Below are 24494 nucleotides of genomic sequence, written 5' to 3'. Positions count from 1 at the left end.
CCGGGCCGGCCGGGCGGGGACGGATCGCTCTCCCCGCCGCCGGAGGGGCCGCGGCCTCCTCTCCCCGAGCGCCCCCGGGGCTCGCGGGACCCGCTCGGGCAGGGGCCGGGAGCGAGCGGGCCCGCGGGGAGGTGCCCGTGGCCGCGGCGGCCCGGAGGAGGGAGCGGCCCCCCGGGCCGAGGGGCCGAGGGAGGGCCGGCCGCGGCCGCCTGTGCGGGGAAGACGGGCCGAGGCAGCGGAAGAACATGGTGGTTCTCCCCAGAACGGGGTGGGGATGAGGGATGCGGAGAAGGTGTGCAGGGTTGTGCCCGAGACCTCTGCTCAGTTGCAGGTGCAGCCCAGGGCAGAGGGGCTGGCCGGGGTTGCCCACCCGCCCGGAGGGAGCCCTGCAGAGCAGCATCTCCCGCAGCCCCCGAGAGGAGGGGGCTCGGCGCGTAGGCGGAGGTGGTTACTGGTGTTCCCAGAGCAAGGGTGAGTAGCCAGGAGGAGCGGGGTGGCTGCTGTCTCGGTCTGTGTGCCTGTCAGCCATGCAGGAGGAAGGCCCAGCGTGGCCGAGGTGAAGGGGAGCGGGCAGGAGCAGAGCGGCCACGGGCACAGGTGGGTGCGGACCCCCGGAGCGGCCTGGGCACCGCGGGGAGCCGAGCCCCTGGCCGGGCATCGCCCCAGAGGCGCAGGGCCGAGCGGGCGGCTCGGTCCGCACGGTCTGTGCGGGGTGGGAGCCGCGCAGAGCCTGCCCGGGCCTCCCCAGCCGGGGGGTGCCGGCCGGGGGGGCTGCCCAGCCGCGGGGCTGCAGCTCGCTGGTTCTTAGGGCCTCTGGCATAGTCGAATAGCAAAAGAAAAAAAAATCAGCGCAGCGGCCGACTCGGTACTGCGAGGAGGGGGCAAAGGAACTATTTTGCAGGCATCTTGCTGCTGCGGAAATGGATTTCTTGAGGGGAGGGAGGCGCGCGTGTGGGTCCTCTGTCTAGTGATGCTGCCCAGAGCTCAGAAAATGCCACTCGGGCGGCCCCAGATGCAGCGAGCAGTGGGGAGGGCGGACGGGAGAAGCCCTCGCTCAGGCACCCCTCGGCCGTGGGCATGAGGGGGCAGATGTGACGTGTGTGAGCAGCCACCCCTCGTGCTGTGGGAGCAGAGGGGGAGCAGCCCGGGTTAGCAGCCTGTCTCCCAGGGCTGTGGCCGAGCCTGCCTGGTGCTGCAAGAGAGATCCTATGAGGATTTTTATTGCGGTCTCTTTGTTAGCTACAGACAGGCACGCACACACTCCCAGCTCTCAGCCAGGTTGTGGGAGGTAAGTGGGGGAGGCGAGGAAGGGAGCGTGCGGGGGGCTCTGGGGAGCAGGGGCTGCGTGGGCCGGGCAGGAGGGGAGCCGGGGCACAGGGCTGCGCCGGCCCCACGCCACACAAAAAACAGCCCCTGCGATTTTCAGGGACTTGTTGGCAACTCAGCGAGGGTTGCCATAGCTTTTTATGTAGGGTGACCAGAACCGGCTGGAACTGGTTTGAGGCAGATCAGCTCCTGAACACAATGCAGTCACTGAGCTACTACACTGGGAGAGCTTCCTCCCTTCATGGCAGCCAAAAGCAGAGGAGCTTGCAGAAAGATACCATCCCAAAACAGTATGTGAATGCACACTTTAGACACACAGCACTGGTATGTGGCTAACGTAGTCATAAAGGGTTCTGTATGTAAATGTACATATTTGCAGTAACTGAGATTACTTTGGCTTTTCGTGCCTTTTTATGCTTAAGGAATGGGCAAGAGCTGAGATTTATGACCCTTATTAAAATATTTTTGCTTTGCAAGGGTGGGACACTGGTTATGCAGTCTATTTTAAAACTAAGCTACATAAAATGGATTGAATGATTTGTAATTGTAGTTATGCTTGTGACTGAGGATGCTGCTTTGCATGCGGTTTTATTTACAGGGTGCTGTCTTGTGGTTTGCTTCGTTAGGGGACGTTAAGGGGGGGGTTGCTGTGCCTTTCTGTAAGGCCAAAAGGAAACAGTATTGTTGTAGAATTGTGCATAAAAGCATTGCAAAGATGCTGTAAGGCATACTGGTTTTCCCTTTTTTTTTTCCTTGTAGGCCTATTGATTGGGGCTGCCTTTAACCCTTTGGTGTTTGCAGAGGTAATGCGGCTGTGGCAGTAACTGAGCACCGGCTAAAAAAATCTTTCAAAAGGTCAAGGTTCACAAGGTGAGACGTGGTGGTTTGTGCTGATTATGACAATAGCGTGTAGGTACATGTGTGTGAGAAGTAAATCTGACTCCTCATTGCACACTTGGCACATTAGGAAGGAGACAATTGTTTAAGTGTTACTGAAGAAATGCTATTAAGGTCCTCCAGCTTTAATAGGATTAAAGCTCTTATTTTTAAAGACTTACTGATATCGTGGCTAAATACACTATTTTCATTGAAATATATCCAGATATACATTTTTTTTCACAATGCAGTGATATGGAATAGGCCTCTGAGTGACAATCATAAATTGTGGACCAATTGTGGCAGTGAGCTGTTCTGTGCTGTGTTACAGACTCACATGCAGAATTTGCTGTCTGATTATTTACAGGTTATTGTTTGGCCACATCCGAGTGACCCAACACTTGGTTTTGAATTAAGGTCTTCAGTGTTAAGCATGTACTTAATATCTCCTAGAGAGAAAAAAAGCCGTACAAAATAAATAGTATGGATGGCTTTTCTTAGGCTGTTGTAACCCTGGGAGGATTTTGCAGCAACCAAGTGGAAAGATGTATTTTGGGGGGTTGGATGGAGCTCCAGCGCATTATCAGTGGCATGAATTATAATATTGTGCAGTAATTAAATCAGAAGAGGAAACCGGATGGGCAGTGCATCAGCTCCTGAGGGGTGACTGCTTTTAACTCAAAGCAATGGATAACGGACAGGGGTTTGGGGGGGTTTTTTTTCTCATCTGAAAAATAAATGTGTACTTAGATTCGAGCTGGCATTTGTATCTTACAGTGAAAGCGGAAGGATTCAGAGAGAGGGAGAGGGGGAGAAAGGAGGAAGCAGTAATGAATCTAGCAAAGGGAAGAACAAAGGCTGTTAGAGCTTACACAGTGGATCACTAAACATTTTGCCTTGGGGATTCTTTGCTAGAACTGTTACTTCCTATAACAGGAAATCAGCAACTCTAGAATCATAACCAGTGTGATTTTTAAAAAATCTCCCCAGTCCTAGCTGTGTTAGCTGGTTGGGTAGTCTACAATCAAGATAATATGGAGGCAGAACATTGAAAGTACTCTGTTGTGGTGTGAAATGAGTGTCCTCTCCTCTGTGCTCAGCAGATAGACAGTCCTAAAAGCCTTGAGAGGTTGTGGATATTGGGTAAGTTGTGAACTGGCTGATGATAGGCAGGGTGCCTGCATCCCAGTGACAATACAAGGAAACCTTTTTGTTCCTGACTGCAGTACATTACATAAGGTATTGAGCTATTAATTGTAGAAAAGTGAAAATAACGTGCTAACGTTTAACCTGAAATTCTGGGTTTGTGCTTTTTCCTGCAGTTGTGGTGTGTTGTTTCTCAGGTTTGGTAGGGCAGTGAATAGCCTGTGATGGAGCAAAATGCCTGGCAGATCACTGTGCTGATTTCTGCTTCTGTCCTTCAGCACTGGGATGCAGAGGGTCTGTATTTGACTGTGGACGTCTGTTGCAGAGCGATGCTGGCAAACAGGAGTTCTTGTTGCGTGAGAGGAGCGGGATCTCTTGATGATAGGACGCGTGTTCTTTTCCAAGTGTCAGCTAAAACTCATCTGTTACATGAGAGCACCTTTTAGGGTTTTTCTCTCTACCAGAGTAGTAAGCAGCTTTAAGATTGTGAGTTCTTGAATTGATACAACATTCTATGGATCTGTTTTGTTTGGGTTTCTGAACGCTATCTGTACTACAGATTTTTATTTTTAGCAATGAAGATTTTGAATTTGCAGGGATTTTTGTAGGCTGTAAGATAAGAAACCTGACTAGATGCTGGAGTCTGCAGTGTTCTTGGTGAGTTGAATTTTTTCAGTCTAATAATATCTGTAAATGCTCTTCACCAGGAGATTGGGATTTTGCACGCAGGCCAGCTTTCCAGCAGAAAATGCTGCTGATGCTGGAGGGCTGGTCCTCTGTATCAGCACCCAGGATCTCATTTTGCATTTAGGCTGGTCTCAGGTATCTGATCTCCAGAAGGAGGGTAAGGATTTATCACATTCCAAGCCCCTTTGGAGTGAATTAACTAACTGTTGTTTTCTTAATCATATGACTGTGTGTTAAAATATAAATATGCATACAGAGAGCCAGGAATGCGTGTTCAGAGAAACCCAAACTTGACCCTGACGTTTTGGGGTCTCATTGTTGCTGTGTTGGGCACTGCCTGGCTGGGAGAGCTGTGGCTCAGACTGGCTGCAGATGCCACAATTGCCACCCCCTTCACAAAGAAGCACCTTACAGCAAGAGGGTGGGAAGGCTGTGCCACTCAGAATGGGATTCAAAGCTGCACTAATTCTGGAATGTTACAATTCTGTCCATTATGGCTGTACATCTGAATTATTCCCGTGTTATTGTCACAGCCTGTTTTACATACCAAAGTACAAAATTAAGGCATGTTTATAATTTGAGTGCAAAAAGAATGGTGTGTGGATTTCCTTGTTTTTCAGGAATTCAATTCCATCATAGGAGGGATTGGGGAAGTGTCTAGGCCCAGCCCCTAACCTGGATCTCTGGATACATCCAGGTAGTTTCCCTGTGGCCAGCTGTAGCTGGGGATGGCCTGTTCAGCTCCATGCTCTGGGGAGGGAGGTTCCTTGCTCATGGGCTGAAACATCCCTGGTCTTTTTTCCAGCCAAAGGCTGAACATCCTGAACTTTGAACCAGCTGTGTGTGGTTCTTTTTCAAGCTGTGCTAGAGGTGGTTTAGACTCCAGAGGCTTCCCCTTCTCTTTCCCTGCCTGTTTTCTCCTACCCAAAGAGAACTTGAGATACCCAGTTCATTGATAGGTTGGACTACAAGATGAGGCTCCTAAGGAGTCATAAACTACAGTAGTGCTATTTTGGCTGTCAAAATTTTGGATTAAGTCTTTACTCACTGAGTCTTGTGCATGGAGGCAAATTGGATTTTCCTCTTTTTTTGAAGGCAGATAGATTTGGTGTATAATATTGAAAGAGTAAGTTGCTTTGTATAAATTTTCACTGTGAAACACCCCATACTTCACAAAGATGTGGAGACACATTAGGACTGGCATGACCTTATTGATGCTATGGATGGTAAATGAGACCTTTATCCTAAGAAATCAAAAATTCTTAGGCTAAGAATTACTATGCCTATTATGAAAGGAATTTCTGTGATTTCTGGAAGCAGGTGTTTGGGTTTTGCAGCATTAGCAAGCCGTGTGCCCTTCCATGGGGCAAAGGAAGCTCAGGAGTGTGAGAGCCATGGCTGGCTGCGGGTGAAGTGGCCTCTTGCACGTGGCCCTCGCCTGCTGAGGGTGTCAGAGCAGGCGAGGCTGTGATTTGAGATGTGGTTCCTGTTTCCTGAAGAAGGGTTTGTGGTTAGGTTAGCACATTGCTCTGCCTGTCTTTACAGTGCTTGGCTTTCAGGGTAAATGATGGGAAGTGTAAGTCAGTCATAACTACTAATATTTGTTGAATAGCTCATGAACTGCTCATATTCTGCCTATTAGGCTGAAGTTTGCCTAATGTTAGGACATATGTTATTGTAATTCTGATTGAATCACTTAAGTCTTCTCTACCTGATGAAGTTTCTTGGCATAACAGTACAGAAACTTTAAAGAAAAAGTATGCTTTTATGCTAGTTAGGCTGGTATTGCTCCCTGTGTAGGCATTTTGTTCCAGAATGAGCCTGATCTAATTTAGGCATCATTACTCTTGTTTGGACATAGAGTAATTATTCCAGACTTTTGGAATTTTGCTTTGGAGTGGTGTAACTGTAGAAATAGCTGTGTATGGCTGTATCAGAACCAAGACACTGCCATGTGCCAGACCTTGAAAAGCTTTGTCTCTGGTTTCACAGGACTGAAAAGAACACTGGTTTGCTCAGAGGAACATACAAAAGAAAAGGTCTCACCCCTAAAGAGTCCACAACCACAAACGGAGGGAAAAACAGTACAAAGAGTTTAGGGAAGGTAAAGGACTGTGGTCCCAAGAACATGAATGCCATAGGGAGATGAAAATTAGAGCTGGGGGGTTTCCTATTTCCTTCAATAGATTCGCTGCTGAGGGAAGCTGAAGTTGAGTAGTTGTTTGACCAAAAGCAAGGAGTTGGATATTGTAAGTATAGGCAATTACATGGGATTTGAAGGCAACAGGTAGGAATTTAATAAAGCAGAAAAGACAGGGCTGATACAGCTAAAGCAAGTGTATAAAGTTGTTGGACTTGTGGTTCAGCAATTTGGAAGAACTGGATGAATGGGAGGGTAGGTGTCAAAGAGGAAAAGTTGGGTGGTTCTTCAAATGTTAACAATTAAATAAAAGAATAAAAATTGAGCATGTAAGACCATACTTATGATCCAGAAACAAGAGAAAACTTCATGCATAGAGAATATTAATTGGAAAAGTATTGGAAAGGGAGGAGGATTATTTGTCATTGCTAGGCTGGAAAGCTTGAAGTTGTTCTTGTACCTGACAAAAATTAGGGATTTGAGTGGTCTGGAGATAGGACCTGTCTTGGAGCTGCCCCAGAGTATTCTGGTTTTTTATCATTAGGCTGTTCAGCTTCCCCAAAATGACTCTGGTTTGAGTGTTTACAATTGCTCAGCTTTACTCCAAAAAGTATCCTTTCATTACAGCGAGGATTTCTAGGCAGCTTGGTCTTTCTGTGGAGAATGCTGTGCCCCAGCTGCAGGTGTCCTAAAGCCAGAGTTACAAGATAAATCTTAATTTAGAAAGTAAAAAAAGTGTGTGTGTTTCTCTGGTCCCCCCCACCTCGGCAGACACATGAAAGGGTAGGTTTGTTTTCCCTCATGTGTCTGGAGTCCTTCCATCTGAAACGGGTACAGATACAGGGCTTGAGGAGGAGTGGCAGCAATTCCATGCAGGAAAACAAAAAGCCTTTATCTGCCTTTATCAGTCCTTCAGAAGCAGATGTTTACTTCTAAGCCCTGCTTGTCCTGCTTGCTTCTTCCACGGTCAGAAGAGTTCTCATGGGCTGGTTCTTGTTTTGACATAACTCTCCAAGTGAGTGCTTCGCTGGAATGTGTTACCACACGTGAACTGGGAGAAGTAAGGCAGTGGAACAGCCAAGTACCTTCCTTTGGCTAAAACCTATGAGATTCTTGGAAGTCATGGAGAAAGGTATATTCAGATCTGTTATCTTAAGTTTGTAAGACTTGGTGGTGTCTTCCCAGAAGTCCTCTCAGCCACCATCAAAAAAGCAGAACCCAGAAGCATTTCACCTCATTGCTCCATGGCTCCCTAGCTGTGTAATTCCTATTGGAATTCCATATGCAGATTTTTTTTCCTTGTTACATTTATCACTGAATAATAAGTAAGCAAAGTAATGTTTCAATTTTTAAAGAAACTGGTTTTCTGTTTAACTTTTTTCAAGCATTCTCAGAGCCCTTCTCAAAGAAATTCCAGTTTCTGGAAAATCCTGATTTCCTGGGGAACCAGGAGCTTGCCTCATTTCCTGTGCTGAAGTACTTACAGGCATCATGTTGGCCCAGAGAAGGAATAGGCTAACAGCCTGTCTGGCAGCCAAGGTGTCAGTTGATTTTGATCTTGAATAAAAGGCAGAGTTATCTCCTTAAAAGAAGGAGTTACTGAAAGGTTTTTGGACAGAGGAAAAAAAAAATAGGGAGGAATGTGGCTGCAGAGTCCTGGCAGCTGTGGTTTAAATCCTGAACCTTAAGATGGGTGCACTAGAATAGTGAGGAAGAGATGAATAAAGCGGCCAGGTTAGAACTTCACCTCTTTGCCTGTCATGACTGGCCGTGTCCTCTGTCTCTTTTTGTTTAACTTTGATTGCTTTACATTTTGAAGAATGAGAGGAGCTCTTGCTAAGGGCAGCAGTAATTTTGGGTCCCCCAGGGAGCAGAAGCCCTCTGTGTTGGTTGCAGCTCTGTCAGAGCCCGGGGGTCCCTCCTGCAGAGCCCTGCAGCTCTGTGCAGTTCTCCCGGGGGGGGCATTTGGGAGTTCAACTCAGGAGAGCCCGGAATTCTTTGGAGATACTTTCCTGGTTTGGAATGAGCCCAACTGAAGGAGTTCCTCAGGAAAGGACAGATGGGTCTCCTCTGCTGGGCAGTTCTGATCTTAAACATACTTGGAGGAAATAGTGGGTAAGCGGGCCTTGATTCATTGCTATTGATAAATGTTAATTAAACTCCAGGATATGTAATTAGAGGAGGTTTCAGACTAGGGTGACTTTCTAGTTCTTTTTGAGTATTTACAACAACTGCAGAAAGACACGTATGACAGATGCACAGCCAGAATGCAAATAATTAGTACCTCAGATCAAGAGTAACTGCATCAAGGCTTTGTGTGGATTTACATGGATTTTATGTGCTCTGGTCTCTGGAATCTTTTCCATTTAATTCTTATAGAAACTTGATTGTAATTTTGATATTATGTTTGTGTTTATTTTTGTGTTTAGGACTTAGTAAGTTAGACAAAGCCACAAAACTATTAAGTGAACCATGTCAACAAATTTCAAAACACTTCTGCATTTCTGTGAAGGTGTTGCCTGAAATGTCTGTGTGTATTTCAGTATCCTGGAAAAATTTTCCTCATCTGCCTTCTTAAAGTTCATAATGACTTCCAGGTAGCCAATGCTGATGAATTGATGAATACCTGAGTGTTACAGATTGTTACCATTATCAAGAAGACTCATCAGGTTGACAGTGCAAATGTTAAGGAAAATCAGGACAGGAGAAATTGCAAGTGCCTCCCCTTATTTTCATGAACATCCAGGTATCTTGCTGTAATCATAGTGTATGTTGGCCAGGATAGGAGGGAGTGTAGGAGAGGGGACAAGAAGAAAGTCACTGAAATTTGGGCCCAGAATGAAATGGCCAGGTTACTGTGTGTGGAGCTGATGAATTACTATAGCTCTTGGTGTAAGACTAGAGCTTAAAGTAATAACCATCTGCTTATTTTACAGATTTGCTTCCAATCAAACACGTGACCATGGGGGATATGAAGACCCCAGATTTCGATGATCTTCTTGCAGCCTTTGACATACCAGACATGGTTGATCCCAAAGCAGCTATTGAATCTGGACATGATGACCACGACAGCCACATAAAACAAAACACTCACCCCGAGGAAGATTCTCATGCCCCGTCATCATCTGATGTTGGCGTGAGCGTCATTGTGAAAAACGTGCGTACCATCGATTCCTCCGAAGGCGTGGACAAGGATGGCCACCATTCCACAGGCAATGGCTTGCACAATGGCTTTCTAACATCATCAGCTCTTGAGAGCTACAGTAAAGAGGAAGGGAAGTCACTTAAAGATGATGGGTCAGCTTCTGAGACTACGCTGAAGGATTCGGCTTTCAACCAGTTCAGCCCAATATCGAGTGCTGAAGAATTTGATGATGATGAAAGGATTGAGGTGGATGACCCCCCGGATAAAGAGGACATGCGTGCAAATTTCAGAGCAAACGTCTTGGCAGGATCTCTGTCTCAGCAGGAGTATGACAAACTAAAAGCTCTTGGAGGGGAGAACTTGATTAAACCTGGAATCCCAGTTTCAAGTAGTATAGATAAAAATAAAGTTGCTAAACGAGAGACAGAGACAAACTCTGTAAATTTAAGCGTCTTTGAGCCTTTTAAAGCTCGAAAAACAGAGGACAAATTGCTAAAAGACAATTCTGACAAGCTTATTGAAAACAGAGTACTTGATGGAAAACTGAGTACTGAAAAAAGTGACACAAATCTTGCCAGCATTTCCCAGTCCAAAGCAAAGTCATCAGCAAAGCTTTCTTCCTGCATTGCTGCAATTGCAGCCCTGAGTGCTAAAAAGGCAGCTACAGATAGCAGTAAGGATTTACAGTCTAACTCAGGAGAGTCTTCTCCGTTACCAAAAGACATAAGTGAAAGTCCCCGGGCTATTGAAAAGTCACCTGAGTCTCAGAGTCTCATTGATGGTGCCAAGAAGCCATCTGTCAAAGCACCTGACAGTCCCAGGAGTGTATCGAGTGAGAACAGCAGCAAAGGGTCTCCGTCTTCCCCTGCAGGGTCGACACCAGCAATTCCTAAGGTTCGTATAAAAACCATCAAGACTTCTTCTGGGGAGATCAAGAGAACTGTTACTAGAGTGTTGCCAGAAGTTGATTTGGACTCTGGTAAAAAGCCAGAGCAGAGTGCTTCCATGGTAACTTCCATGACATCTCTGCTGTCCTCGCCAACTTCTGCTGCTGTTCTCTCCTCTCCTCCCAGAGCTCCTCTCCAGTCCTCAGTTGTCACCAATGCAGTTGGATCTACAGAGCTTGCCCCCAAACAGGTCACTATCAAACCCGTGGCTACTGCCTTCCTGCCCGTGTCCGCAGTGAAGACAGCGGGCTCCCAGGTGATCAACCTGAAGCTGGCTAACAACACCACAGTGAAGGCCACTGTCATCTCTGCCGCGTCCGTGCAGAGCGCCAGCAGCGCCATCATCAAAGCTGCCAACGCCATCCAGCAGCAGACGGTGGTGGTGCCGGCATCGAGCCTCGCCAGTGCCAAACTCGTGCCAAAGACGGTCCATCTCGCCAACCTTAACCTTCTGCCTCAGGGTGCTCAAACCACCTCTGAACTGCGCCAAGTGCTAACGAAACCCCAGCAGCAAATCAAGCAGGCAATAATTTCTGCAGCAGCCTCACAGCCTTCGAAAAAAGTGTCTCGAGTGCAGGTGGTGTCATCCCTACAGAGTTCTGTAGTGGAAGCGTTCAATAAGGTGCTGAGCAGCGTCAATCCCGTACCAGTTTACATCCCAAACCTCAGTCCCCCTGCCAATGCCGGAATCACGCTACCTACACGAGGTTACAAGTGTTTGGAGTGTGGTGACTCGTTTGCTCTCGAGAAGAGCCTGACCCAGCACTACGACAGGAGGAGCGTGCGAATTGAAGTGACTTGCAATCATTGCACAAAGAATTTAGTTTTCTACAATAAATGCAGTCTCCTGTCACACGCTCGTGGACACAAGGAGAAGGGCGTTGTGATGCAGTGTTCCCACCTGATCCTAAAACCAGTCCCAGCAGATCAAATGATAGCATCTCCTTCCAGCAATACTGCTGCATCCCTGCTCCAGAGCGCGGTGGGGACTGGCACGCACTCCGTAACAAAGATGCAGTCTGGCTTAACTGGGACAGTGATCTCAGCCCCGGCGAGCTCTCCTGTCATTCCAGCTATGCCGCTAGACGAAGATCCATCGAAACTCTGTAGGCATAGTCTAAAGTGTTTGGAGTGCAATGAAGTTTTCCAAGATGAGACATCCCTTGCAACTCATTTCCAGCAGGCTGCAGACACGAGTGGACAAGTAGAGTATCCTATGTTTACATTCCAATGTTTCACCTATAAGCCTAGGAGACTTTGGATATGTTTTTACTTCCATTTAGCTGTTAATTACCTGAACCTCCGTGATTAAAATGATAAACGAAAACCACAAAAAGTCTTGCAAGCACTTACATAGTCAATGCCAACGCTTTTTAAATAAGACTTCTCTTAGAATATTTTTAGGCCCTGAAGTCTGAAATCAACACTATATTTTTGCTAAAATTTAGCATTAGCTTTCTTACAGCTGAACATTTTAATCCTGAAAGTAATAATAGGTTTTACTAATAATACTTTAATGATTCTTTCTGTGCTTTGGAATTTGACTAGCCTGTGGAATCCACTTAATTGGCACCCTCATTAACAGCCCGTCTGTTCAACCTGAACGGTAGCTTTAAGTGATTTGTTCTTGATTGGTCCTCAGCTTTGAGAGTTCTCATCTAGCCCCTAAGTGAGCGAGGCATTCCTCTCACCTGCAGGGACTCAGGCAGTGACAAATGGCACACTGACTACTGACAGCAATGCCTGCTGTTTGCCTCAGGTCTTCCTTAAAAAGTGCAAAGCCCTGTTCACTGGCACCATTCCTTGCTGTGGTGTGACCACTGGTTTAGTTAGTTGGGTTTCCTTTCCTCTTACGAGTGCTAATGAGTTAAACTTACAAACCATTTTAAAATTCTTTGCTAATGTATGTGGCCTAACCTGAAAGAAATCCGTCATTCAATAAAACTTACTATTAATCAGTGTGCGATGTATTTTATAATCCTGTAGGAGCCAGGGTGGTTAATTAAACGATACAGTTGGATCTCTGTTGGGGCGTGCCAATTAAAAGGGATTCTGCTGTGTTTCAAAGCATTCAGTTGAGCTTGGTGATCCAGCTTCTTGCTAAGGGGGAAGCTGAAAACCTGCATGCCTGCTCAAGACAGTAATGCCCCGGGAATATTCCTGGGAATCACACAGCAGTGTCCAGGACAGACTTTAAGTCCTGCAGTTAGGAAGAAATGCAGGTAGTCACAGGAGCGCAGGCAGGGTCCTGTCAGGATCTATTTGCTGCACTTAGGTCCTGTTCTGTACCACGGAGCAGCTCCCACCTCTGCAGGCAGGAATGTACAGAGATTTGCATGTGGAAACAGCCTTGACTGTGGGTGCTGTGGCTCTGCCTCAGCTCCTTCCCTAACTGGCTGGCAGAGTTAGACTGAGAGCCTGCATTCCCAGCGGAATGCCATTCCAGGGAACTCTTTGGAAGGTACTACAGGGGTGCCTGCCTGAGTTTGGTAGCAGGATGTGTCCCATCCTTACACCTTGCTGCAGTTCTAAACAGTATCTAATGGCTGACCATAAGTATATTCTGCACCAGCTCAAGTTACTTAATACTCAGTACTTTGGATTTTTACCTGACTGCTTTGCTGGTGCTTGTTGGTGGCAGATGGATTCTTTCCCATAATAGATGTGTTAGGTAGCATCCCATCTAAGATCCAGTAGTCCTTGCAAAAACCCTGTTGTTCTTGGTACTGGAAAAATCAAGCAAGTAAGAAGGCCCCAAGATAAAGCAAGTGGATGAGAGACAGAGTGATATTCTGAGAATAGGGAGGATGAGGCTAAAATGGAAAAAAAAAAAAAGAGAAGAAGGAAGATAAAGTGATGTGCTCACTTTTGGGGGGCCCTTGTCTTTACGGACAGGTAATCTAAACCTTTTGCCCTTCCCTTTCTCCCTCTGGTGCTTTTGCCCATCTAATTGCTGTTGAAAGGAAAATGTGTCCTGAAAGAAAAATGCTCTTAAAAGGAAAATGTGTTTTCAATGAGTCTAAGCAGTAAGTAAGTGTTCTCGTTCTCCTGAAAGTCCTGTTATGAAGGTAGAATGTTTCATTTAAAATAAACAATGGTAGAACAGCCCTAGCAATGAGAATATGTTCCCTATAAAGTTGTTACCTTTCTGTAATGTTTTATTTCCATTAATATTCTTGTTAAAGGGAATGGGGCCACTCGCTGACAGATTTTCTGGCTAAATGAAACCCCCATCTACTTACTAGGGAGAAGAAGGTAGCAGATCTGGGCTAATGAGTGTTAATATTTATCCTAGTTACAGATAGGAGTGTATAGCTCCCATGGAAACTACATAGCTCATTTTCCTTCATGCTCAGCGTTCTTGTGTATCTTTATTTTCCACCTCCACCATTTTTCCTTCTAACCCTTTTTTTTTTTCTGAAACTTTGACTTTAAATGCAGGCAGGTGATGATTTTCACAAACTGTTTTATTTTGGTGTGGGTTGGAATGAGAGAACTGAAGTTAATGCCACCATAAGCCCAAAATAAAATGGTAAGCAAATGTGCTGAATGTCAGAATTTCACAGTAGATGCTTCTTGTTCTACTGTAATCAGTTACAATTAAACATTATCTGTACTCATCGAAATAGCAGAGCAGGGGCCTTAACCAAGAGCATTACTGGCATGTTGGGTCAGCAGACGAGTCTGGCAGGCAGCTTTCTGCAGGCTCAGAGAGGTCACTGAGCTGGGGCTGGAGCGCTGTACAGCTCTTCTGTGGCATCACATCCCAGTTCCCCTCGCTAGTGCTGCAGGCCAGAGGCTTTGGAAGGACTGTGAAACACTCAGACGTTTTTGTTGCTGGAATATGAAGTTCTGTTTTGCTGTTTTCTTACATAATGAAATAATGCTGCAGATTCCCCAGTACTACATTGTAGCTTGTTAACACAGACGTGGCCAAAGATGGATTTGGGGAATGATACTGAAGCCCAGTAAATGTGGCAGAGTCATGGCCAGTCAGGATTTTGCCTTTAAGCTGAACTGAAGACCCCAAACCAGTTCTAGTCAGCCTGGGGGTGAGTCCCCCACTTGTAGCTGTAGCTGTTGGAGACCTCTGGATGGAGACTGCGTTCAAACACACCAGGCCATCATGCTCACAGAGCATTTATTTCGGGATTTCTTCAGGCATATGTTAGTAAATGATTTATAATGCAGCTCTGGAGTTCTTGCTCTGGTCTGTGTGCTTGCAGAGAGTGCACATCAGTACATCTGCCAGACTCTTGCAGAGAACATTCCTATAAATACCCATGTCAGGAAAGAGTCTTGGGTTTGATTTTAATTCTTTGTAAGTCACTGGTGAGATTCACAAGTCCCAAGTCATAAGAAATAATAGAATAATTTGATTCTCGGGTTGTATGTAGGCCCCTTGTGCTATCAAGGTAATCTTGGGAGGCACTTGAGTAATATTTCTGTAAACCCACGTGCATCTCCTGTGGTCAGTGGTGAGATGAAGGAGCTCTGTGGTGTCAGGATGGCCCAGAACACCAGTGGGTCTGGCAGCCAGCACCTGCCAGCTCTGTCAGCAGGGCCTGTGTTGGTACTTGCTGCTTCCTTCGGGCCCGTGCCAGCCATGCTGTTTAACCTTTGTTTGCTGTATTGCAGTGTTTGACACAGACGGTACGTAGAGCTCAACCAAACCTATTGTCTCATCTATTCTGGTTTATCGTTTAGAAGACATGCAATATCTGCCAGATGCTGCTTCCTAACCAGTGCAGTTTTGCATCACACCAGAGAATTCATCAGCATAAATCTCCATACACGTGCCCTGAATGTGGAGCAATCTGCAGATCTGTCCACTTCCAGACCCATGTCACTAAGAACTGCCTGCATTATACCCGAAGAGTTGGGTTTCGGTCAGTATAACGATTGCTTTTGTTGTCAATTTATGTACAGTTTATGCTTTTAAAAGTAAATTTCCATTTTCGTAAGTACTGTTTGGAGAATACAGCTTCATGGGCTTGAGGTTGTCATGGCAACAGTATTGTTAGTGTTAGATTTTGGAATAAATACATTAGGATTCTGCTTTGTTTGGGCATCCAGTTTTGTATATGATTAAATCAGAATATTAGCTAGTGTCACACAGATTCAGGACTTCACTGCTTATAAAGTCTAGAGAATTCAGATGCATTGCCTTAATTTCAGGTTTTCAAAAAAACTTTGAGTTTTTTCAAATTATTGAATTCTAGATTGTTCTCTCTGGTAGAACAGTCATTTTCAGTATTTACTTCCACAGTGTATTGTCATGGTGTTGATGGGCATACTGCACCTGCCTGGTTGTTCTCATTTCTGTGGGAAGTCAAGATTCCTTGGCTTTACATCACGTGCAAATTACCTTTCTCACTCAAACAGCCTGGTCTTTTGGTTCTCCTTTGTTACTCTTCAGTTTCCCTTTTATTTTTACATTTCCTTGTAATGGCAACTGAGTGAGAAAATGGGGAGCAGAGGCATTTCATAGATGTTACACTTTGAAAGACTTGAAAAAAATATTTCATCTCAGAATTCTCCTTGCAGGGAATGGCAGGCAGCACAGCAGGTGATCAGAAGAGCCACCTGTACCACCGAGCTTTGCTCAGCACTCCTAAAACATTTCCATTTCATCCTGTCTCACTGGAAAAGGGGGATTTTAAATCTTACAGCTGGTAGCTCCTTCCCCCTTTAAGGTGCCACACTTCATTTTCCAGAGTGGCTCTGCAATCTTCCACTAAGGGAAGAAAGCACTTTTACTGCATCAGGCGCCTGTTTTCAGCTTGAATCCATGGCCTGACACAGCTCCAAGCTCGTTGCGTTTCTTTGGGTTCTTCTCTTTTCCCCTTTTCTCCCAAGCAGTACTGTCTTGTCCTACATTTCCTCCCTCTGCTCCCTGCACTGCCCTGCCCTCCCCTCTGGCCTGTGTCTCTAGGACTCGTACACACAGTCGCCTCCAGGGACTCCTCTGCCCCAGTAACAACACCAGCACGCTCACAAATCCTTCACTAAGTCTAGACTGTCCAAGATGTCTCATAAACATCTCGTGTCACACTGATTCAGAATTTCTTGATCTGGTGAGACTAAACCAAAGTGACCCAGGCAAAGAAAAGCAATATCTGGGAATGTTAATGTCTCCCTCCTCAGGCTCCTCAGCACTGAGGAGCAGCACACCCTGGCCTGCCTTTCCAAAGGGCCTCTGCCACGGGCTTCCGCTTGATTCCAGTGATTTAGGCCAGTTGTCTGGACTAAACCAGGGGAAAACTTGATCCTGAAAGTTTACCTGCATCCTGCCAAGGTGAAAACAAGCAAGCTGTTAGAGCAGTCCCCGAGGCGAAGGCTTGGGCCTTAAGAAGTGTGGCAGTAGGCAGTGGTGGATGCTGGGGATCAGTTAGATCAGCACTAGAGCAGAAAGTCGAGCCGTGGGATGGGGAGGTGGGAGATGCCACCCGGCTCTGCGGAGCAGATGTGGTGATGGGAGGATCACACTGTGCAGCTGGGGAGAAGGGTTCAGCTCTGCATGAGCAGAGAAGATCTGAACAGACCCCCAAAAGACCAGGACAATCTACTTGAGAGGATGCATTGGCAAGCAGAGACTAGATGGGTATAAACTTGATGAATACTATTAAGAATGTAAATTAAGTGCCCAGAAAAGAAAGGATGATGCTTCATAAAATTCAAGGGTGATAAATTTTAAGAGGAAAATGGGATCCTTGAATGCAATGTGTATTTCCTGCTTTATTGCTATCATCAGGACACTAAAACCATCTAAAAACTGATTTGACAACAATCATACTGCCATAATAGATGACAAAATACTGGAAGGGCAGAGGCCTTCTGTGTTTAAATTGTAAAACTCTTAGTGCAAAGTACCGGTCAGTGCGAAATTGGTTCATTTGACAGGGTATTTTGTAATTGCTGATTGCAGTATGTTCTTGGACTGATTTGGTAGCATTTACTACTGGAGATGTAGGGCACTAAAAGGGACCGTTGTGTAAAAACATCCTTATGTTCTAATATTAATTCAATTTTTTAATTGTTTCATTTTAGAATAGATGCGGAAAGGTCACAAATATTCGACACAGCAGAAGTATGTTTTTGAAAAGTATTTTCTGAATTCCAATCTGATGTATTGATATGATTGTAGAGATTCAGTTTAGTTTCCCCGAGTTTAAATCCAAGTGCTGATTTGATTACATGTACAGAAAATCATTACCAGTATGTCTTCATTAAATCTAAACAAGGGAAATGGTGCAAATATTTTCCTTATTGGTTTTCTGTTTGGTGGTCATTTCTAAATTGCTGTGGTGCGCCTTAAACAATCCACTGCATGTGATAAAAATTCATTTTGTAAAAATCTCTTTACAAATGTGCAGAGGATTTAAGCACTCTTTCTGCAATCAATAGAATATTCCTCTGTCAACCCCTCTTCCTGTTTTACTGTAATAACACAAAAACATGTTCTGACCTCCTGTCTCTTAGGTTCTCAAATTAAGATGTGTGAAATTTCTTATCCCTTACTTTGTGATCTACAAATCAGTGGTTATGTTGATTCGTGCTGGGCTGTTTGAATGGACAGGGAATGTTGGAATGAGGGAGTTTCTGCAGCTGTAGTTTGTCCCTGTGGGCCGGGCCCAGCCCTGACTCTCTGCTCTCTCCGCAGCTGCGTGCACTGCAACGTCGTGTACTCGGACGTGGCGGCTCTCAAGTCTCACATTCAAGGTTGTCACTGTGAAGTCTTTTACAAGTGTCCTATCTGTCCCATGGCATTTAAGTCTGCTCCCAGCACACACTCCCATGCCTACACACAACACCCCGGTATCAAGATAGGCGAACCAAAGTAAGCAAAATTCATCTTCTACTGCACTTGCCTGCCTTTGAATGACCTGTGAAATTGCATTCTGTCCTGTGCTTGCAGTCTTAAAATCACCTCTTGACAGTTTGGGGTTCGTGGAATGCTGTCAGGAGTTTTCAGCTGGCAGTTTGTTGTGCGAAGGTTGCATTTCCCTGAACCTGCAGCAGTAGGTCTTTAAGCGCTGTGCGCTAGAAAAGAGTGGTTACAAAATGTAATTACACAAATGATTTGCACAGGTGGCTGGAGTGTTGCTCGTTCTCATGTTTTAATCTGCTTAGCTCATCTGCATTTTTACTGTGAATTAAGATAATGTGATTCCAAAACGAGCTGCTAAGACTCATCAGCACTTACATGGTGATTTTCAGAACATCTGGTTGAAAAGTTGGGAAAAAGCGATTTTATCTGTTTATATAAGCTTTTTTTCCCACATGTAATCTCTTTCTTTCTGGCTTAAAGCAGAAGTGGTTCTTTCCTGTAGCTAGAAAAGTTGTGCATGATGTGGTGGTTTGCTGAAGGTGGTGACACAGGGCACAGGGTGTTTGTGCAGAGGTGTTGAACGTTGGTGGACTCCGCTGAAGGTGCTGATGTGTGTGCAGACCACTCCAGCCCTCAGCTCTGAGCCTGGTGCCTCTCCCTGCACCCCTTCTCTTCCTTTTCCTCCTCTCTGGTACAGTGCACTGTGGAGAGCAGACATTCAGGTATTGACTCTGTGTTTTTTCTGTGGTGTGCACAGAGCACACGGTAACAACTCGCAGGCTCAAGAAAATAGAAGGCAGAGGAGAGAAACAAGGTGCCATGTGATGCAATAACCAGAGTTCAGAAGAATTCAGTTTATCACTGTTTCTTCTAACATATTTAAGTTGTTTAAGCCTGCATCAAAGCAAAATGGCAACAAACTTGTTAGTAATGTAATTGTAAATCACACAGTTCCAGTAAATGCCAGAGGCATGTGTGTCTGATACCAGATGAAGGCATTTCTGCCCAGTGGTAAATGATACCTTGTTTTAATTCAGGATGGTATCTTGGGTGAGAGGACATGAGATACTAACATTTGAAACTTGTTTCAGACCAAAAGATTAAGGTGACTGTTTGTGTAAGATGCTTCACATAGGAAAAGTGAATTGTGCTTGGATCTGCCAATCTGTTTCTGATCAGCTTCATGACTTAAGTATTTTGCATTAGTTTTCTTTCAATATAGATATGCTTATTGTATTCCTTTATGAATTTATTTTTGATTATGAAAAGACTAAAATGAAATTTTATTAAGTACTACTGTAATAAGTCACAGACTCCATAGCTGAGTGCTCCTCTTATGAAGTGGTGTTTTCTTTAAATTTGCCAGTTTTAATCCACATGCTGTCTTAAATGCCTGCAGAGTAAGTGGTAGGATTTTCCCAGCCCTTGCAGTGTTTGGAGTCCTTGGTCTGCCCAGTGCTGAGCAGAGCTGACAGGTTGTATTTCAGGCAGTACAGTCCCATTTGGTTTCTCTGTGCTGCATTCTGGAGCACCCAGGCTGCCTGTGCGTGGTCCCCACTGAATGCTTGCCAGCCTCCCTCCTGCCCTGGGGTGTGGGGCAGTGCCAGGGCAGTGCCCACGGCTGCAGCAGGTCGGGCAGGGCCCCGTGCTGGCCCTGTGGCCCTGAGGCTCTTGTCTGGGCCCGAGTGACCCTGTCTGGGGGCACACTCTGGGGTTTACAGGAACTGGGCTCACAGGGATCTGGCTTCCCGCCTCTGGCATTTACTGGAACTGTGTGATTTACAATTACATTACTAACAGTTGTTTCAGAACAGATGCAGAAAACTATTTGGTGTATGAAAAATGACGTTTATGTGCAGGGATTCTCAGTGGGATGAAATGAGATTATTTTAATATAGGGAAATGGGATGGCTGCTTGTCTTTCAACTCTACAAAGCTCTCTCTCTAACTCTAAGCTTGATCATGGCTGATATCTTTTTGAATACTGGAGAAATTCTTGTTTCTCAAGCCCGATTGTGGATATCTGCTGTATTGGTATTAAGTGTGTTATCCCACAAGTTCCATTTCTTTAGAGAAAAAAAAATGTGGGAAGGAGAAATACCACCCTCTGGTGCAGAAGTTTTCAAAACGCTAAACGTCTTTTATGTGATGGAAGTATTTTCCTGTGAGACATCCCCTGTGTTTACTGTGAGCTAACCCGGGGTTCTGGGCAGTGAGGAGGCGCCGTGCCAGCCCCGTGCCGGGATCCTTGAGCTGCCTGCCTTACTCCAGTGGCCTTGGTGTAATGTCCTGTCTCAGCACAGCTGCCTTCAGGCTCCAGACAGTGTTCTGAGCAGTTACGTGTTAAACACCGACTACTGCAATTAAATAAAAAAACCCAAAACCACCATACGTGGCTGCATCTGTTTAGGATTGAAAATCATACTTTTGCTGTGTCAGAAAGAATTCCTTGGGTGTGTATAGTCACAACTAACAGTGTTAGGTGTGTTGGTATGAATTTGAGTGAGTATGGTCTTTGCCCAGAGACTTGTCTGAAATGTGGATCTTTACCAGATAGTTCTTCTGTGAAGGCAAAGTATTTTAGCTGCCATAGAAAACACATATAGTCGTGGTGTTTTTAGAGAGTTACAATATTTATATGACACAGATTCAGAAATATGTCAGATTTTCTTGTAGCACATTCACTACAGATCTGCAACGAAGGGTTCACCAGAGAAAGCAGGACAATAGTACATTGGTCATCAGAGGATGCTGTGTAAATAATACATTTATCTTAGCATATCTCAGTGAGAATTTCTCTTAGTGAGCATTTATCTTAGTAAGAAACTGGGACTGCTTGATACCACAAAAAGAGTATCTTTCCCAGTTAATATTAAGTGTACTGTTTTTCATCTGGACTTACAGAATGGCTTGGACATTGAAGAAATGAGCATGTTCTTGTCACCTCACAACACAGTGCAGAGTGATCCTTAGAGCTGTGGAACAATGATAATTGCCTAGAGGGATATGGAATATTTACATGGGTAATGAGAAGATTCAGCATTCCAGCAGCAGGGGGGTTTGTGGGGTGTTTTTTTAAGGAAAGGTACTCTGTAGGACAGAGATGGGATTAGGAAGCCTGCTTGTGCAGGGGAAGCACCTGATGCTGTACTGAGCACCCAGGGCTGGGTTTCTCTGATTTCAGCCAAACTGTCCCTGCAGCACTGCCAATGCCAGGGCTGGTGATCTGGGGTTAGAATGCTGCCTGTCAGAGGAGGGGACTGAAGGGAGGAGTTCAAAAGTCCCATGTGCTCCAAGAGAGGAAGGTGTGGGTTTGGCAGTGTCTCTACACTGCTCTGACAGACAGACTGATAAAGGTTTCTAATGGTAGATCAAGGAAATACTGTCCTGCATTGTTGGAGCTTCAGAGCATTAACAGAGTCTAGGCTTGGCATTCAGGAGCTTCAAAGCCACAGACATTGCCAAAAATACATTTATCTTGAAGTATGTTACTAATTATGATTGAATCAATCACTCCCTTAAAACATACTGCCTTTGCAACCTGAAATGGGTGTATTGTCCTTTAGCTACAGCATGAGTTCAGAAACTGAAGATGTTGAACTTTCAGAGTATCCTGAGCAGATGTTGATGTTATGTATGTAACTGGCATATGCTGTTGTTTTCTGGCTTCTTGTTTGCACTTTTTAAATAATTTTTTCTATTTTTGTGTTTCTTCTAGTGCTCCCATATTTTGACATTAGAGGACATTTCAAATTAGTTTAATTTTAACTTTTTTCAGGCAGTGTGAAACAATTGCTTAAACATGTCAGATCTTATCTCTGATGAGAAAAAAGTTAACATCGTGATTCTTGCCAATAGATCATCTATATGACTGACATTGTTTATTGTACTTCTGTTTTTAGAATAATATATAAATGCTCTATGTGTGACACTGTGTTTACTCTACAACCTTTGCTCTATCGCCACTTTGATCAGCACATTGAAAACCAGAAGGTGTCTGTTTTCAAGTGTCCAGACTGTTCTCTTCTATATGCACAGAAACAGCTTATGATGGATCATATCAAGGTGTGTAGGCATCTTCTCTTGTTTCCTTCATAGGTACCGTTTTTCGTGCATTATATGCTGTGAGAACATACTGTGAAAAGGCACAGAATAACAAGAAGACTGATGAGGGAGATGTTGTTAATTCCAAGGGGGTAATCTGTGAATATTGTTCTCAAATGTTAAAATGTTATATTTCGGATGGTCTGTAGGGGCTTGACCCTGGCCAGATACCAGGTACCCACTAAAGCCTCTCTCTCACCCTCCCTCTGCAGCTGGACAGAGGAGAGAGGAAAAAAAGCAGCTAAGAATTCATGAGTAGAGATAAGAGCTGGGAGAGGTCAGTGACCGATCACCTTCACGGGCAAAACAGGACTCAGAGTGGAGATAGTTCTTTTTTTTTAACTAAATAGGCAAATTCTGTATATTGTAGTGTATGCCTTGTTTGGGAATTAGTTTTTCCTGACTCAGGTATTACTGGAAAAGCATTGTTACATCTGTACATAACCATTTCTGTAAGAGCTGAAGATAATCTTAGGAGCTCGATCTGACTGCAGGTAGGGTCAGAAGCTACCCTTACATAAATCAGGGTGGTTCAGCATCTCACAGTTTAAAGTTAAGCTAAGTTACTTGCATTTGGGCACTGTTTAACTCTTTAGTGTTCCATGCCAGTATTTGTACTTTCAGCCAGTGGGGTTTTAGCATGCTTCACTGTAAATGACTCAGACATTTTTGAGACTAAAGTTAGAGGGTTAGACAATACACGTGCAGTAGCAGTATTACTGGTTTTACAGATAGGGTGTGTGTATAGTAGTATGGACAGCAGCAAAGCAGTATAAATTGGAGTTCAGTTAAGGGGGAATAAAAAAACAGTAGCAGGCTATAGATAAAAGCAGAAAAGGACTCAGGGAGAGGACGAGTGCCCGGCAGAGGCAGAGCTCAGCTGCACAGAAAGTAATGGTTTGGTATGGCTAGACATAAACCATCAAGGCAGAGATAGACCTGGATGAAAGCAGAACAGAAAGGAACAGAAGGAAGCTCAGGAGAAGGTTATTTAAAGCTACAAAAAATAACCCAGAATAATTCCTGCAGATGTCAGTGCTCCTTAATGGCAAAACCTATGTCTCCTTTTCCTGCAATGACTCACTACAAGAAAATTTCCAGCAGCCAGTGAGAGCAGGTGCTGGAGCACTGGACTGGACTGGAGGTGTGACACTCCCCGTCTGGCTGGTGGCACATGCTGCCAGCACTGGGACTCTGTGCTGTGCCTTAATGCTTTTTGTGCATTTTCAAATAAGGAATTAAATTTCAAGTACTGAATTTAAAAGACATTTCGAAAGTTGAGCACTAACATTTTACACGCTGACAAGTTAGGCTGGGATGGAATCTCCAGGTCAGCTTCAGTTGCCTGGAAGCACAGGGACCTCCCTTCTCCCTCCCCTGTGCACTGGGATACTAAAGGCAGCCTCCTCCTTTACTACACACCTTCACTTTGCTTTAGAGCCAGGCAGTTGGGCCTGTGTGCTTTGCTTTTTTTATTACCATTTTAGGGTTTTGAATTACTGGTTTTCCTTCTATTTAACAGCTCTTAAACAGAAGAACAGAATGCTCTGCAGATGAGGTTGATATTTGCTCTAGAGCCAACAGGTAGTCCCAAGAGCCACAGGATTTACAAAAGAACTTGTTACCAGAGTATCAGATTGATATTCCTATATTCTCAGAATCGAGAATGTATGGAATGGGGGGTTTTGTGTCTGAGGTTACCTGAAGGAAAGGTGTTCCCTTTGGGATGGTTCAACATATCCTCCAAGAGAGCTGTCCTAAGGCTCAGTAGATGAGAGGATCAGAACCCTATCAGGGTGAAGGACAGACAAACCTTTTAGATGTGAGAGCCCTTGACCTGGGTCCCTGTTCAGGAGGAACTGCAGTTGTCCCAGAGCCCTGCAGACTCAGTCCTGCTGTGTCCACATCCATGTGGAGCTGGGACACGTGGCCCAAGCCCCCTGGGACACGTGGCCAAAGGCCCCCGGCTCTTCCTGAGCCAGGCACCGTGTGGGTGTCACCCCAGCACACAGCACACCAGCTCAGAATGGGGAGGGAGGGGCTCTTCCCTCCTTGCTGACCACTGACAGGATCTGCAGAGGAAGGGTTCCTGCCCAGGAGCTGCAGGGGCTGGAGAGCAGCTTGTCAGAGCCCTCTGGGGCCCTGCCAGCCCCACACAGCCTGGATTCTAAAGGCTGTTAACAGAGCCCTAAGGGACAGTGCTCATCAGCTGAGTGGGGAGTAGGACAGGGCTTCATCTCAGCCTCAACAGAAAACATTCATATATCCTAAACTATAGAGCTGTCTGATGTT

At 45.2% G+C, this 24494-nt stretch overlaps 1 protein-coding gene across 6 annotated transcripts in view; it reads left to right on the top strand.

The window, feature by feature from the left end:
• The first annotated feature begins 162 nt into the window (after window positions 1-162).
• Window positions 163-24494, top strand: part of ZNF532 (zinc finger protein 532) — a 30209-nt gene continuing 5877 nt past the window's right edge. The window contains exons 1-7 of one of the 6 annotated variants that reach the window (XM_027668596.1): window positions 163-471; window positions 1446-1650; window positions 2086-2196; window positions 9112-11471; window positions 14975-15156; window positions 17931-18107; window positions 22001-22163. In XM_027668596.1, the coding sequence (XP_027524397.1) occupies window positions 9138-11471; window positions 14975-15156; window positions 17931-18107; window positions 22001-22163 (2856 nt within the window). In that variant the 5' untranslated portion in view covers window positions 163-471; window positions 1446-1650; window positions 2086-2196; window positions 9112-9137. Of the gene's footprint in view, window positions 472-692; window positions 1289-1349; window positions 1651-2085; window positions 2197-3562; window positions 4006-9111; window positions 11472-14974; window positions 15157-17930; window positions 18108-22000; window positions 22164-24494 lie in introns of those variants that run through there. The other 5 variants (XM_027668594.1, XM_027668597.1, XM_027668595.1 and 2 more) reach the window with 5 other exon arrangements.

Source organism: Corapipo altera, unplaced genomic scaffold, assembly GCF_003945725.1.
Source record: "Corapipo altera isolate COAL_440 unplaced genomic scaffold, ASM394572v1 205, whole genome shotgun sequence".
Lineage (NCBI taxonomy): Eukaryota > Metazoa > Chordata > Aves > Passeriformes > Pipridae > Corapipo > Corapipo altera.
This window is presented reverse-complemented; position numbering and strand designations above follow the sequence as displayed.